Raw genomic sequence first — 17,472 nt, forward strand, 5'->3', positions numbered from 1 at the left:
ATGTCCATTTTACATTTGCAAGATTTGCAAGCTGGCCAATCAAAGCAATTAGCCACATTAGCCGGTCACTTACCGGTCAAACACAGCCCAAGTATCCACAATATTTCACAAATTTTATAGTTCAAGAGTAAAATGAGTATACATCAGTAGAAACACTGAAAAATATGAAAACATATTTTTATACATTGACCCCTCATGCCAATGATCGTTTTATAATAGGGGCCTGCAGACACCCTTCAGGGAGGACTTGACCAACCAGACAATGTTTTACTCGCCCAGTGAGATTTTCAGATAGATACTGATCAATCAGGCAGGTTGTCAGAAGACCCCCATATATTTACCAATAATCTGCCAAATTGGTTTGTAGAGGCCAAATCCACAGATTTTATTGACCCATGTGTGGCCACTTTTAGTCCCATCTAGGGAAATGGAGAATGTGCACTGAATACTGGGCTCTGCCTCCTCTTGCTCTCTGTTTTATGTTCTCTTGAGCATAATATTTTATTTCCTACAATGGAAGTATCTAAGCAGTCCCCTTTCTCCAACGTTGACTCTCCATGGTTTTGGAGAAGAAGAAAAATAGCCCATTATGTAGTGTTTAATATGAAAAATAACAATAGTGTTTCAGTAAAGTGCTGATAGGGATCTATCGTAGAGCAATCATATCAGGGAATATAATAAAAGTCTGTAACTGAAAAAATATTCGCAATTCGAAAAGTTATGCCTCTTTGCAAACAAATTTTCCTTTGCGCGAATCTAATATAGCTTTTGCGAACCCGGAAACAGTTTAGTGACCACTTCCGACAATGGAAGAAGGTTTACGAATTTTATAGTTAGCGCCAGTGCTCAGTGAATGTAATAAAACTTCTTACTGAAAAACGTATGTTTGCTCCAAAAGATTACGACACCTTCAAGCACTTCTTATGCGCAATTAAAATTTGCAATGTAATAACAGTTTCGTATTTACATTGCGAATTGTTTTGCTCTTTGCGACTTTTATTACATTCCCCCAGTAGTATTGAGTTTTTAGGTTGGCAGTGGTTCAGCTGTCCATTAGATAATGTCCCAGTTGGACCAATGACAGACAAAATTCCCCATATCCCAAAAAAACCTCAGGTTCCAAGTGTTTTCTGTGATAGATCCCATATATAAATAAATTAACATGTATGCGGCTTAATAATATGTAGTCCGGGTCTCACTTTTTCTAGTTACATAAAGATTCCCAGATGTCTTAGCTTATATGTCCTGCAGAAGTCATTGAGGCTTATTTATAAACACTGGGCTAATTTGCACCTGGGCAGTAATCCATGGCAACCATTTAAAGGTTTGCTTTCATTGTTCAACGTGCAGGTGAAAAAGCCAGTCACTGATTGGTCGCTGTGGGTTACTGCCTGGGTGCAAATTTAAAAATGAGCCCCATTATTCCTGCATTTAAAAAGTCAGTTGAGATTTTTGTTGCTCTGTCCCAGTTATATTACATATGCAAAATGTATCATTGTATGCTACAAAGCTGCACAAACATTAGTAGCAATGTTATTCGAAGTGGTGTGCTTGGGGGGCTTTGGTAGAAAATATGACCATAGAAATAATGTTTATATTATTTGCAGCTGAATGCTTTCCTTTTGGTTCTTTTGCAGGCACAAGGTTTATACAATGAGCTCTCTATAGACCCCACAAAAGTTGAGACCTTATTACAACTGGGGTTCTCTGCACAGGAGTCTCGTCTGGCACTCAGAGCATGTGACGGCAACGTGGAACACGCAGCAAACCACATTGAAAGCAAAAGAGAGGTACTGAAATACTCTGCCTTTAACTCACACTCTTATTTGTCAAAAGGGATTGTTCACCTTTAAATAAACTTTTAAGAATGATGCAGAGATTGATATTCTGAGCGAATTTGCAATTGGTTTTCATTTTTTATTATTGGTAGTTTTTAAGTTATTTAGCTTTTTATTTAGCAGCTCTCCAGTTTGCAATTTCAGCAATCTGGTTGCTAGAGTCCATATTACCCTAGCAACCATTGAATTTGAGTAAGAGACCGGAAAATGAACAGGAGAGGGTTTTAATAAAAGCAGCAAAAATGTGATCGGCAGCTTATTGCCCAGTGTATGGGGCCCTCCAACGGGCTTACCCGATCTATATCTGGCCGGAAATAAATCTGGTTGGATGAGGACCACATTGATTCGTTGACGCGGTACTCGATCCGACCGCTCGTTTTCTCCTCATTATGATCCCATGATCGGGTCAGCCCTATATCGCCCTCCTCAAGGTCAAACGAGCAGATCTCCATATGTATGGCCAGCTTTACAGAGCAATTGTTTTTTTAGATGGGGTCAATGAACCCCATTTAAAGCTGGAAAGAGTCAGAAGAAGAAGGGAAATTATTTTTAAAAAAATGAAGGCCAACTGAAATCTAGCTTAGCCATTCTATACCATACTAAATGTTAACTAAAAGGTGAACCACCCATTTAAGAGAATAGGTATAGAGTCTGGCAGGGAAAGAAGATCACAATAAATGCTTTGTATGTGGAGCGACGGGTTCAGAGCACAGAGACCTGTGGCGGTTCATAAATACCAGAACTCAGTTTGCAAAGTGCAATATAAATGGGCAGAGTCTGTTTATATACACTCTGCACACAGCATTCTGGTATAAATTTGACCCCTAATGTGCAGCATTTCTAGACACATTCTTTGTTGAGCTTTAGTTCTCCTTTAATCTTTGGTGAGGGATAGTGGGTGTCAAACTGATATACTGGTTTTATGCTGCATTGTTGCATGTTTTTTATGTTGCTGTTCAGTAATGAGTTTTTTTCCCATTCACTTCAAGCATAAAGCAAAACTTAAAAAGGAAGAGAAGGAAAAGAGAAGGAAGAGACTGGACAAGATAAATATCCTGAGAGGCATGGGGTATTCGGAACGAGCCGCAGCAGAGGCCCTGAGTCAGACTGGAGGAAATATTGACCGGGCCGTTCAGGTAATTTATTTAGGGACTAAACACCACAGACAATGATATAAAATATTTCTTAAAGGGGTTCTTCACCTTTAAATTAACTTTTAGTATGATGTAGAGAGTGATATTCTGAGACAATTTGCAATTAGTTTCCATTTTTTATTACTTGTAAGTTATTTAGCTTTTTATTCAGCAGCTCTCTAGTTTGCAATTTTGGCAATCTGGTTGCTAGGGTCCAAATTACCCTAGCAACCATGCATTGATTTGAATAAGAGACTGGAATATGAATACGAGAGGCCTGAATAAAAAAGACAAGCATTTGTTTTTTAGAAGGGGTCAGTCATCCCCCAGTTGGAAGCTGAAAATAGTCAGAAGAAGGCAAATAACTAAAAAACTATAAAGAAAAAAATTAAGACCAATTGGAAGTTGCTTAGAATTAGACATAACATACTAAAAGTTATTTAGCTTTTTATTCAGCAGCTCTAGTTTGCAATTTCAGCCATCTGGTCTCTATGGTCCAAATTATCCTAGCAACCATACATTGATTTGAATAAGTGACTGGAATATGAATAAGAGAGGCCTGAATATAAAGATGAATAATAAAAAGTACCAATAACATTACATTTGTAGCCTTACAGAGCATTTGTTTTTAGATGGGTCAGTGACCCCCCCCCCAAAGCAGGAAAGAGTCAGAAGAAAACGGCAAATAATTCAAATACTATAAATAATGAAGACCAATTGAAAAGTTGCTTATAATTGGCCATTTTTGATTCCATCTTGCTAAAGGTTAATTTGAAGGTTAAACCACTTTAAGGGTCACGGCACACGCTCCGATTCGGAGAAATTAGTTGCCCAAAGTTGCCTCACAAGGAAACTTTTGGCGAAGCACTCCGAGTGCCATCCTGCCGGTGATTTACAATCTAGCTTGTGGGAGGCAGTTCGGGGAGATTAGTCGCACCGGAGAAGAGGAGATTTGTCACCGGGGGGGCTACTAATCTCCCCGAATTTGAGTGTGTGCCCTGACCCTAAAGGGCTGGTTCACCTTTAATCTAAACTGAAGAACGTTTGCAAAGTCTGTAACTAGACTTACAATGAATTGCTAATTGATAAGCAATATAATGTTATGTGATATCTCCTTATGAATATTTAAATGTTCCCAAAGAATGTCAGAGAGAATTAATAAGAGAATGCCGGGGGCAGGGGTGAAAGAGGCATTCTGAGGCATGCCTCTATAATAAGTGTATTCTTAACATATTTGGCCAAACACAGACTTTAGTTTTTTTGCCTAAGGACAGTATGTGCAATATACAATGAGTCTTTCTGATAACTGTCATTTCTCTTCAACAGCTTCTTCTTGATGCCCCGGAACGTTTAATTCCAAGTGATAATCCAGCGAGCACCAGCTCCTACCAGGTTCCACCTGAGAGTATTGATCAGGTGAAACACAATGTTTATCTAAATACCCAGGGCCGCTGTTAGGGAAGGGCAGTTGATCGGGGTCCCCAGGATTACAGGGGCCCTTTGGTAGGGAAGCGATTGGTAAATGTACAGAGGACATATTGGGTGCCAATAACTTTTCTTCTTGGTGCAAGAGCACACACCTTAGAGCTCACATAACTAGCTCTTGCACTATGAGGAATGCTTTAGCATTAGTGGTTGCATTCCAGCCCTGTCCTTACCATCTGCAATTGGGCTCTGTTACCCCCCTTCCTGCGCCTCATGAGTATAGCGGAGACTAACAGAGTTAGTACTACATAGGTCTATTCAGAGTCGTAATGGGGGGCAGGGGCCCACTAGGCTTACACATCAGGACCCCCAACTCTCTCCGGCACTGAACAACCACACATTACATACATTCTCTCCTTGTGGCCGTGATTGGGGCCAGGGGGTAGGTCATTAGGCAGGCAAGTTTTATGTAGGTAGGGGGTCTGTGTCAGAGAGGCCCACTGGGTTTTTTCCTGGTGTCCCACAGGCCCAGTCTGACCCTGGGTCTATGTGCTCCAAAAAGGATGCAGAACCTTGCTGTCATTTTTCATAGTAGGGATACATTGTGTGAAATGCAAGAATGTCTCCTATTATATTGTGTTAAAATGCTCCCTCCAGGACAGAAGTTGTTGCAGTTGAAGGCCTTCAAGTTTGACTTTTCCTGATTTATTTAAACCTTCCCTTACCCCAGACGGGGGAAAAGTTTTTCTGTACTTCCCGCATATTAATGTAAAGTTGTTAAGAGCTGTCTTCTGAGCACTTTTGCATCTGCTTTTTTTTCTAGTTTTCAAGATTTCAGTAGTAGTAATCATAATAATGAATTGGATACAAGAGCCCCACCTACTAATCATGTCAGCTGAAAATTATTTTCCCGACGGGGGGGAATAAAAGGTTTTGAGACATGGCTCTGCTTAGAACTGAACAGAAAGAAGAGGATCCTCCTCTTGTGTAACTGCTCTTGTGTAAAGGTGGCCATACACTATTAAGGCCCCCATACAGGGGTCAATAAAAGCTGCAGACCGACCGAGTCGGCAGCTTATTGGACCGTGTGTGGGGCCCTCCGACAGGCTTCCCCGATTGAGATCTGGCTGACTTTTGGGCAGATATCGATCGGGGAGGGCAGGTTAAAAAATCCCGTCTGATCATGGGCGCATCTGTCAGTTGATGCACGGCCCACGATCGGACCAGCCCGATATCACCTACCTCAATCAGGCATATAGGGGAGAGATCCGCTCGTTTGGCAACATCGCCAAACGAGCAGATCTCCCTGTGTATGGCCACCTTCAGATCCGCTCGTTGGATCTTAACCCGATATGCCCACTAATGGCTGGGCGATATCAAGTGAATCAGAATGTTCGGACTAGTCGATTCAGTCTTGGATTGCAGAAAAAAATCCAACTTGACAGATTGATATCTGGCCAATTTTTGGCCTGATATCGATCGTGAGGACCTGTCGGGAACCCTCACACAAAGCAGACAAGCTGCCGAATCGGTCTAAGGACTGATATCTGCAGCTTTAATCTACCTGCATATGGTCACCTTAGCTCAATAGAATGTTCCATTATAACTGTAACTGCCGTGTACTATGTGCACCTACAGCTTCCCATAATGCACCACCAGTTTCACAGCGATGCCATCAATTCAGAGAGAGCAAACTGAGCAGAATCTATGCTGCCGAGGAATTTGTGCATCAGCAAAAAAACATTCAAGTAACAAATTCAGAACAGATTTCTTTGCTTTTAGTTCATTCAGCAGAAATGACTTATCTACTCTTTGGAACAAGTCCTTCCATTCATTACAGTGTTCTGCAGTGAATTAGTGCTTATTACAAATAACCAACGGAACGGTGGGAGGCAGAACGGCAGATTCATTTGTAGAAGACCATGATCCAATGTTAAAATCTATTTGCAAATCACCTAGAGGCGGGGCTAGAGGCCCAAAGGCTCCAGTGCAAAATTTGCCACTAGATTAAACCCAATTATTTTCCATTTATTGATGCCACTCCCTCTATTCACCCAAATGTGCCTCCATGCAGGATCATATTTTAAGTACCGTATATACTCGATAAGTTAAGTTTTTCAGCCCTCTGTTGGTTATATGAAAGAATAACAGTGACTGCAATATCACACAGCGCCATCTGTTGGTTATATCAAAGAATAACAGTGACTGCAATATCACACAGTGCCCTCTGTTGGTTATATCAAAGAATAACAGTGACTGCAATATCACACAGTGCCCTCTGTTGGTTATATGAAAGAATAACAGTGACTGCAATATCACACAGCACCCTCTGTTGGTTATATGAAAGAATAACAGTGACTGCAATATCACACAGCGCCCTCTGTTGGTTATACGAAAGATTAACAGTGATGGCAATATCACACAACACCCTCTGCACATGGTAGTGGGACAGTGGGACAATGCACACAGTAATCCGTTTGGCAATTCTCTGTCACCATCAACTTTGCAAAGAAGTCCGGTTGATCGCTGGGGGGGTCGCTTTGGCGGAATGTGCGCTGCTGGGAGACAGGGCTGTAGTTGTGTCTAGGCTTATACTCGAGTCAATACGTTTTCCCAGTTTTTGTAGGTAAAATTAGGTACCTCGGCTTATACTCGAGTATATACGGTATACTGTATGGGTCTTTGATCCCTTGAGGGCCCTGTGTATGGGCAGTTGTGACTGCCAGGCTCTGTTGATAGCATTGACCAATGTATGGACCACCAGCTCTGGACTGGAATCCAAAACAGGCCCTGGCATTTCAAGTACATAGAGACCCAAATATCCCCCCATCAGCCCACTAAATATAGTGACAGTCTATGGCATCTTTCAGCAGCCCCTCTGCCATTTTCCAGAACCCAGAGGTGGCCAGTCCAGCCTTCAACCCACTGCCTGTCTGGTGGATGTCTACTTGGGTGCTGACCAGATATAAAAGGGGTTGTTCACCTTTAAATTAACTTTTAGTATCATGTATAGAGGGATATTCTGAGACAATTTGCAGTTGGTTTTCATTTTTTATTATTTGTGGCTTTTGAGTTATTTAGCTTTTTATTCAGCAGCTCTCCAGTTTGCAATTTCAGCAATCTGGTTGCTAGGGTCCAAATTACCCTAGCAACTGTGCACAGATGTAAGTTAGGGGCTGGAATATAACTAGGGGAGGGTCTGAATAGAAATGAGTATTAGAAAGTCACTAACAATACATTTGTAGCCTAAAGGTGGCCATACACATAGAGATCCACTTTTTGGCTAAATGAGCTAATCTCTCCCTGAAATTCCCACCTTGAGGCCGGCAATATCGGGTTGATCCGATTGTGGACCCTAGGGCCCAACGATCGGATCAGAATGAAAGGAATACGAGAGGTCGGATTGCGGGACCGCATCAGCGAACAGATGTAGTCCGCGATATAGTCCTGCAGTGGGTCGGGTACCTGTGGGTTTCCCACAAAAATCTGTGATACCCTGTGGGTTGCAGGTATAGACGCGGGTCGGCGGTTCTGCAGGTCGGGCCGCAGGTCTTCTCAATAGCGATTTTTACTCCTTTTTTCTGACCTACTTCTGGTTTACAATGACAGCACTTTCTGATTCTTGATGGTCAGCGGGTCCGGGTTGCGGATAAGGTTTTTGCAGGTCAGGTAGCGGGTCCAATCGGGTAAGAATCTGGGTCCAGGTTGCGGATTGCAGGTTGCGGGTACGGGTCAGGTTTGGGTTCCAAAAAATGGACCCGCGCAGGACTCTAGTGCGCAATTCAATGGGATTTTTAGCCCTGCCCATTCAATATCTGGCCGCTTTCAGACAGATATCGATCAGGGAAACCCGTCGGAGGACCCCATACACAGGCAAATAATTTGCCGACTCGGTCTGTTGCAGGTATTATCGGCCTATGTATGGCCACCTTCATCAAATTGTTGGCATGGTGGCAAATAATATGAGCTATTTATAGGGGAGGGGGCAAACTGCAGCCCTTTAAATCGTGAGACCGTTCCCAGCATTCCTGAGATGTGTAGTTCTCCAACATCAGGGTATTTTCAGTGCCGGAGCACAGTCTATTCTTCAAGAGAGAATTTTCTCCAACTGCCACAAACCAAAGCCTGGCACAGCGGGCAGAGTAGATTTATCATTAGAGGCAGAGGGATCAAACATCCATCCTTTCTTCCCTAACTGTTTCCCCCCGACTCGTATAAGATGCGCTAAAACATAATGTGCCCTTTCCAGGAATAATTGTAATTGTTTCCATTCACTCGTGGACCCCTGAGACATTCTTATCTCCGTTCTGTCTGCGCATGAGACTGTTGTCAATTACAGGGATGCGGCAGGGAGGTGCAGTTCTCCCCAGAGTGACATGGGCTATGATATCACTATTTGATATTTCTCAGCCCAGTCTTCATTAGAATATCAATATTTAGCCCTTCCACAGTGAGAACCTCTTAGACCTGAAGGCTTGGGCTCCTCAGGAGGAGGAGGAGGATTCTTCATATACAAAATACAAATAAATAGGCCTTATTAAAGGAATCATACTTACTTTATGATGTTGCTGGTCCTGTAATATCTGGGATGGTGATACTGCCACTTTTTACACTGTCACTTCCCAGAGCCCTCCTAAATGCCTTAAAGGGGTGGTTCACCTTTATGTTAACTTTTAGTATGTTGTAGAATGGTCACTTCTAAGCAATTTTTCACTGGTTTTATGATTTTGAATTATTTGCTTTCTTCTTCTGACTCTTTCCAGCTTTCTACTCTTTCTACTGACCCCATCTAAAAACAAATGCTCTGTAAGGTTACATATTTACTGTTTTTGCATATTGTTATTACTCCTCTTTCTATTCAGGCCTCTTCTATTCATACTCCAGTCTCTCATTCAAATCAATGCATGGTCACTAGTATAATTTGGACCCTAGCAACCAGATCTGTATACAGGTATGGGACCGGTTATCCAGAATGCTCGGGACCTGGGGTTTTCCGGATAATGGATCTTTCCGTAATCTGGGTCTTCATGCCTTAAGTCTACTAGAAATTCATTTAAACATTAAATAAAGGCAATAGGCTGGTTTTGCTTCCAATAAGGATTAATTATATCTTAGTTGGGATCAAGTACAAGCTACTGTTTTATTATTACAGAGAAAAAGGAAATCATTTTTAAAAATTTGGATTATTTGGATAAAATGGAGTCTATGTGAGACAGCCATTCTGTAGTTCTCCTTTAAGGAAGCAGTTCCCAAACTGTGGGGCTGGACTTCCAAGGAAGACTTAGAGCAACAGAAGGGGGTCAGCCTGAAGGCCCCTTAGGGTAAGGTTTGAGTAAAGTGCTTATTTGCTCTCCCAGAATGCCCAGCCTGAAGGTATATTAGGGTGGAAAACTTATTTGCTCCCCTAATATATTCATGGAGTTATGGCTTATACATAAATATTAGTCTATATCCCTTATTCCCCATGGTACAGCATGATGGTAGAGAGTGACAGTTTGCAGCAATCCCAGGGCCCATGGGGCAGGACATAGTTCAGACGTGTTTTCACATGAGCACTTTTGGGTTTTGGTTTAATCCCATAGCAGAATATGTAGATGTTGGGGGAAATGCTGAGCTTGCAGCTGTTAGAGAGAGACAAATCCCTGTTACACGGGGCATGCTACATACACATAAGGAGACAATAAAAGCCCAGTCCCAGTGTGGTTCCTCCTCGTTTCGGGAGTCGTAGCCAAAGGATTTATTACCCACAGCTCAAAGGTTAACATTTTCCGGCCAAATTCTCTGTAGATTGTGTATTTTGCTCTCACCGACCCCCAACAACTGGTTTATATTGTTCCTGAAATATGACAGTTTATTCTCCTTATGGTACACCCTTCATTTGCTAGCGCTGAAAGCAGAAATGCTCATATAAATCCCATGAATACTATAATGTGATGGGGACAGTAGAACCGGCAGGGGTGAAGCTTCGGCGAGTCCCTGGATATTAATGCGTTTCATGCTGAGTTCATGTAGTAACCGCCGGCAGGCTGGCAGTTTTCTAGCTGGATCTTTGCTATTCACCGATGTAACGAGACACTTCCGGACCCCACAGTAAAAGTTTATTTAGGCCTCCCGTCCCCTCAAGCCTTGGCAGTAATGATCCCATAGGCACCCGTGTATAGCACAGGACACCCACTGGGCCCTTAAAGGGGTTGATCACCTTTAATTTAACATTTAACTTTTAGTCTTCCTTCATCTTCCAAGGCCACAGGTACAGCAATGGGTTTCTAGCAACAATTACTATTATAGGGTGCACCTCTGGGCTGGTACAGTAAGTTCAGTATATAAAATACAGGATTTCTTCCCAGATTCTTCTTTAGGCTTTAGTTCTCCTTTAATTATGTCATAAAGAAAGAGGTGGAAATACATTGTATGTAACTTTTAGTAGGATGTAGTGAGAGATATTCTGAGACAATTTGCGATTGTTTTTCATTTTTTATTATTTGTGGTTTTTGAGTTATTTAGCTTTTTATTTATCAGCTCTCCAGTTTGTAATTTCAGCAATCCAGTTGCTAGGGTCCAAATTACCCTAGCAACCATGCATTGATTTGAATAAGAGACTGGAATATGAATAGGAGAGGCCTGAATAGAAAGATGAGAAATAAAAAGTAGCAATAACAACAAATGTGTAGCCTTACAGAGCATTTGTTTTTAGATGGGGTCAGTGACCCCCCTCATTTGAAAGCTGTCAGGAAAGGGTCATAAGAAAAAGGCAAATAATTACAAAAAAACTATATAAAAAAAATAATGACGACCAATTGAAAAGATGCTTAGAATTGGCCATTTTATAACAGACTGGAGAGGCCTGAATAGAAAGATCAGTAATAAAAAGTTACAATAACAAAACAATTGTTGCTTTACAGAGTATTTGTTTTTAGATGGGGTCAGTGACCCCCCATTTGAAAGCTGGAAAGAATCAGAAGAAGAAGGAAAATTATTCAATAACTATAAAAAAAGAAAAGTTGCTTAGAATTAGTCGAAAACATACTAAACGTTAACTTGAAGGTGAACCACCCCTTTAATCGTTCATTGCTATCTAGCAGCCATGGAGAATAGCTGGGCAACCTTTGGTCCTTCAGATGTTGATGAACTGCAACTTTTAGCAGCACCGTGGGATGCCGGGAGTTCAGCAGCATCTGTAAGCCCCACTGTTACCCATGGCTGAGATATAAGGTAAGTGCTGCTTACAGTTAGTTATTGAGCACATCACACACAATACCCCCTGCTGTAAGACTGTAAGGGCAGAGACACACGGGCAGATTCGGGGAGATTAGTCACCCGGTGACAAATCTTCTCTTCTTCAGGGCGACTAATCTCCCCAAACTGCCTCCCTGCCGGCTAGAATGAAAATCGACGGCGGGATGGCGCTGGGAGCGCTTCGTTTTCCGAAGTTGCCTCACGAGGAAACTTCGGGCGCCTTCGGAAAATAAAGAGAGCGCCATCCCCGCCAACGATTGTCATTCTAGCCGGAGGGAAGTAAGTTAGGGGAGATTAATCGCCCGAAGAAGAGAAGATTTGTCGCCGGTTAACTAATCTCCCCGAATCTTCCCGTGTGTCTCTGCCCTAACACTGCTAATCTACATGTGTAACCCATTGTGTTGTATCTCCTGCAGTTGGTATATATTGGCTTTCCCCGGGAAGCAGCAGAAGCGGCGCTCAGAATCTTCCAGGGTAACACAGAGCTGGCATCCCAGGTCCTGGCACATCACCAGGGAACTCTCCCACCTCAGCTGGTGCAAGAACTGGAAAAATCATCTCTACCCTCATCTTCCGAGGCTGCAGGTACAGCAATGGGTTTCTAGCAACAATTACTATTATAGGGTGCACCTCTGGGCTTGGTATATAAAATACAGGATTTCTTTTTAGATTCTTGTTTAGGCTTTAGTTTTCCTTTAATTATGTCATAAAGAAAAAGGTGAAAATACATTGTATGTGTACCAGATTTATTAAAGGGGTTATTCACCTTTAAATTATCTTTTAGTATGATGTAGAGAGAGATATTCTGAGACAATTTGGTTTTCATTTTTTATTATTCGTGCTTTTTGAGTTATTTAGCTTTTTATTCAGCAGCTCTCCAGTTTGCAATTTCAGCAGTCTGGTTGCTAGGGACCAAATTACCCTAGCAACCATGCATTGATTTGACCGTGTTGGTCAGTGACCTGTTGGTATAAACCACCTTTCTTATTTAACCGGAGTGCCGCCTTTCCATTTTTTGAGTTAAGATTTGAATAAGAGACTGGAGTATCAAAAGGACTGAATAGAAAGATGAGTAATAAAAAGTAACAATAACAATACTTTTGTAGCCTTAGAGAGCTTTTGATTTTTAGATGGGGTCAGTGACCCCCATTTGAAAGCTGTAAAGAGTCAGAAGAAGAAGGGAAATAATTCAGAACCTATAAAAGATAAATAATGAAGACCAATCGAGAAGTTGCTCAGAATTAGGCATACTAAAAGTGAACTTAAAGGTGAATGATGATGAGCTATGTCACACATTGCAAACATCAAAGGGCCACCAGCACTAAAAGGGGTAAATGTCCTTTACAAAGACTTAAAGCCCCGGGCGATTCCAATTTGTAACGCATTCAATTTGTTTTTAAGGGTCGAGTTCCAGCTCATGCGCCGAGGAATCAGAAATTGATCCGGTGAAGGAAATCTTGGATGATATACCGGAACATGAGGAGGATTATCTGGATCTGACATTAGAGGAGGAAGGAGTTGTGCTCAATGAGTATCTGTCTTACTTAGAGAAGCTGTAGCCCATGCCTGCAACATGGCTCTGTTTTCTAATGAAACCTTCATACCATCTCTTTTATACCAGCTTTTCTACCAGCCCTTAACCCCTTCATCTCTGCCCGGATATTGGGTCTCTCCTGTATCCAGCAAGAAGGTACCTTACATATTGCCCTTGTGCTTCTCTCTGCCCGTCCATTAGGATGTGCTGTAACTCCGAGACACAAGATCAGCACAAAGGATCATTTCCAGAAGCCAAAATATAGCTAGGAGAAAATTCTAGTTTCACCAGCCAAACAGAAAAACATGGCTTCCCTTCTTCTGCATCTTGCCCCTTCAAGGGGTGGAACCATTAAAACTTTTGCGGAGTAATGTATGAGCACCAATCAGCAGGTACTGCAGCATCTACTGCTGCTTTTAAGCGAACACATCTGATTGGGGATATTTCCCCTTTAAATGGGTTGTTCTCCTTTAAATAAACTGTTGATATGCTGTAGAGAGGGATATTCTGAGACAATTTGCAATTGGTTTTAATTTTTTATTATTTGTGATTTTTGAGTTATTAAGCTTTTTATTCAGCAGCTCTCCAGTTTGCAATTCAGTAGTCTGATTGCCAGGGTCCAAATTCCCCTAGCAACCATGCAATAATTTGAATAAGAGACTGGAATATGAATAGGAGAGGGACTGAATAGAAAGATGAGTAGTAAAAAGTAGCAATAACAATAAATGTGTAGCCTTACAGAGCATTTGTTTTTATATGGGGTGAGTGACCCCCATTTGAAAGCAGGAAAGAGTCAAAACAAAAAGGCAAATCATTAAAAAAACTATGAAACATAAATAATAAAGACCAATTTAAAGGTTGCTTAGAATTAGACATTATACTAAAAGTTAACTTAAAGGTGAACCACCCATTTAAAGTGATATTCACCCCCACTCCCAGTATTCCCTTGGCTTGGCAGTTAAGCAGCTGTTGGAGAGACTGGGCATAACCAATACACTCAATACAACAAACACAAGTTGTGTTAGAACTACAATCCCAGTCATCCCCAGCAGATGACTGTGAGTTGTGGTCCAACAGTATTTTAAGGGCTACGCTTGTGTGTGCACACAGCGGGGGTCATTTATGAACACTAGGGATGCACCGAATCCACTATTTTGGATTCGGCCGAACCCCCGAATTCTTCTGAAAAGATTTGGCCAAATACCGAACCGAATCCTAATTTGCTTATGTAAATTAGGGGTGGGAAAGGGCAGCGGCGTAACTACAGCTAACCGGGCCCCCCTGCAAAAAAATCTTCAGGGGCCCCGGCTTAGCTGCACGCACGCACGTACACCTGCATGCGCATACACGCATCCGCTGACCTTCTGCGCTCGCACATCTCCTGCCCCGTCGGAAAGCCTCAGATCCGCCGCTAAATTACTTGTGGCAAGCGGCAATCTTGGTCGCCGCACACAGTGTTTCAGTTCAGCAGACCCCTTGGTCTGGGCCCCTCTGTCCCCCGGGCCCCCCCTCAACCGCGGGGTCTGCTGTATTATAGTTACGCCACTGGGAAAGGGAAAACATTTTTTACTTCCTTGTTTTGTGACAAAAAGTCCCGCGATTTCCCTCCCTGCCCCTAATTTGCATATGCAAATTCGGATTCGGTTAGGCCCGGCAGAAGGATTTGGCCGAATCCGAATCCTGCTGAAAAAGTCATAAACCTGGTCAAATCCCGAACCGAATCCTGGACTCGGTGCTTCCCTAATGAACACTGGGCACAGTTGCCCATGGCAGTTACCTATGGCAACCAATCAAATTGTTGCATTCCTTGTTCTACCTGCAGCTGCCTGAATAAAGCCAAGCACTGATTGGTTGCTATTGGTTACTGCCCACTGGCAAATTTGCCCAGTGTTGATAAATGAGCCCCACTGTATTGTTTTTATTAATGAGAATATGGAGCAAAGTAAAACAATGAGCGCAGGATGCAGTTTGCACAACCCAGTGCTATGGGTTCATGTCGGCCATGGTGGGACTAAGTTGCACCTGGTAACAGTTCAGTACTTGCACCCATGGCTTTGGGAACTGAACCCTAAAGTGTCATGCAGAGATTTCCCTGATTCTAATAAACTTATACCAGCATATGTAAGGGGTTCAGAATGCCAGGCAGCACAAATAGAAGGACTGCAGTCATATACCATTCATTTCTATCTCAAATTCAGTAAGAAAAAATAATAGAAAATGTGAGTTCAGCACTTTTATTTTATTGGTCACTGGAGGTTTTTTAAGCTTTGACAGTTAGTTCCCCTTTAAATAACCCATTCTTCACCCTTTTCTGACGTCCTCTTCCTCTCGCAGTGCCTTTAACTGATGGAAACTGACCCATCATAAACCCACGCTGAAGGCAATTTACCGTTATTGGGTTTTTAATGGTTAATAGATTTTACTGATATGTAGAAATTCAGTATCCCATGCATTCTGAGCCTAAACCTTTCTTTGTGTTTATACAAAATCCATCAGCTGCTATTTAGCTGCAACTCCTGGTATCTCGTAAAGAAGGCTTTGGCTGCCTGTGAATGCTGGGAGTTGTAGTTCGGAGGACAGTAACAGGCATTGGGCTGGACTGATGGAAAGTGAGACAAGAAAGAACTGGTCAGTATATCTAATAATTACTCCTGCTCATACATTAGAGGTGCGGGGTATATACAGTGTCCTGGCAGTGGCACATGACTGTACTGAAAGTGGGCTTAGGCACAGGTTAGGGGTACATTAAGTGCCTTAGTCACTTTGATTTCTCCTCTTTGCATTGTTTGTAGCGTTTTACTCTTTTCTGTGTATTTATCTGTATTTCCTGCAGTTCTAGGGCCACAGGTCTGATGAAATACTATGGCATCTGCCATGAAATAAACCTGTCCCATGACTTAGTCTCCTCCTTGCAGCTGCTGAACAAAAAGTATATAAAAACCACAACATATAAAAAAAAAAATGGAGACCAATTGCAAACTGTCTGCTGCATACTTAAAGGTGAACTAGTACAGTGGCTCCCACTTATCCACAGTTAAGGTACGTCTTCATGCGTTTTGTTTTTTTTAGGGATGCACAGACTCCATTTTTTCTGCCTGAATACTGAATCCTCCACAAACGATTCTGTATATTCATGTGCATTATTGCATTGCAAAATCTCCCAAAATGCATTATGGTGTCTGTTATCCAGAAAGCTCAGAATTACAGGAAGGCCATTTCCCATGGACTCCATTTTAATCAAATTATTACGGGGCAGATTTATCAAGCGTCGAATTGAAAATTTTAATTTTCTATATTTTTTATGGTCAAAACTGTCCAAAAGAAATTTTGAATTAGATTTTCGAGATTTATTATACCGTGGCCCTTTAAGAACACTAATTTGACTATTCGACCACCTAAAACCAGTCTTAATTGCTCTTTAAGTCAATGGTAGATCAATTTAGAGTTGTTTGCAGCCTTCCTGATATTCAAGGTTTTTTTTCGTGGAAAAAACTCGAATCAAATTCGAGTTTTCGGGTCGATTGTAATCTATCCGAGTTTGAGAAATTCAATCATTTTAATACATTTTGATTGGTTGAATTTCGAATTAATGGGAGTTTAGGGGAGTTTTTTTTAAAAAAATACATGAATTTGAAATTTGACCTTTGATAAATGTGCCTCTAAAAGTTTTTAAAATGATTTCCTTTTTCTCTGTAATAATAAAACAGTAGTTTCTACTTGATTCCAACTAAGATATAATTAATCCTTATTGGAAGCAAAACCAGCCTGTTGGGTTTATTTAATGTTTACATCATTTTTTTAGCAATGGAGATCCAAATTACAGAAAGCTCCCTTATCTGGAAAACCCCAGGTCCTGAGCATTTTGGATAACACGTCCCATATCTGATCCCATCCAGGGCTTTAAAGTCACATGACACAGGGTTCAGCTTTAGTTCAGTTGGACACTGTAAATCTGGCCAATCTGATCAGGATCATTGCTCCTTCTGTGATCCTTTATAAATAGGGCCCGTTTGGTTTTTCAGCAATGGCGGTGCACCAGTATTCACCAGTATTACCACTCCTCACCTGTTGTGCCAGTGGTTGGTCAGTTCCATTGGCAGCAGCAGAACAGGGGCACCAGTTATGAGAAATACACTAATGTATGGAATGAAATCACTTCTTAAAAAAGAAGAGCAATCAATGGGGCGACGGAAAGCTCCTATTAACAGCCGCCTTCATTCCCATTATAAGGACGAGCTCTCCGGTGCTTTTGTTATGAGTTCATCGCAATGTGTTTTTAATGAACATCTCCATGTTAATCCTCTGC

General features: G+C 41.8%; 1 protein-coding gene across 3 annotated transcripts in view; it reads left to right on the forward strand.

Moving 5' to 3' along the window:
- Positions 1 to 13,679, forward strand: part of nub1.L (negative regulator of ubiquitin-like proteins 1 L homeolog) — a 42,121-nt gene extending 28,442 nt beyond the window's left edge. For all 3 annotated transcript variants that reach the window (XM_018267116.2, XM_018267117.2, XM_041565782.1), the window contains exons 11-15: positions 1,638 to 1,790; positions 2,828 to 2,974; positions 4,298 to 4,387; positions 12,049 to 12,217; positions 13,034 to 13,679. In XM_018267116.2, coding sequence (XP_018122605.1) covers positions 1,638 to 1,790; positions 2,828 to 2,974; positions 4,298 to 4,387; positions 12,049 to 12,217; positions 13,034 to 13,191 — 717 coding nt within the window. In that variant the 3' untranslated portion in view covers positions 13,192 to 13,679. The remainder of the gene's footprint in view (positions 1 to 1,637; positions 1,791 to 2,827; positions 2,975 to 4,297; positions 4,388 to 12,048; positions 12,218 to 13,033) is intronic.
- Positions 13,680 to 17,472: the final 3,793 nt, after the last annotated feature.

Source organism: Xenopus laevis, chromosome 6L, assembly GCF_017654675.1.
Source record: "Xenopus laevis strain J_2021 chromosome 6L, Xenopus_laevis_v10.1, whole genome shotgun sequence".
In the NCBI taxonomy this organism is placed as follows: Eukaryota; Metazoa; Chordata; class Amphibia; order Anura; family Pipidae; genus Xenopus; species Xenopus laevis.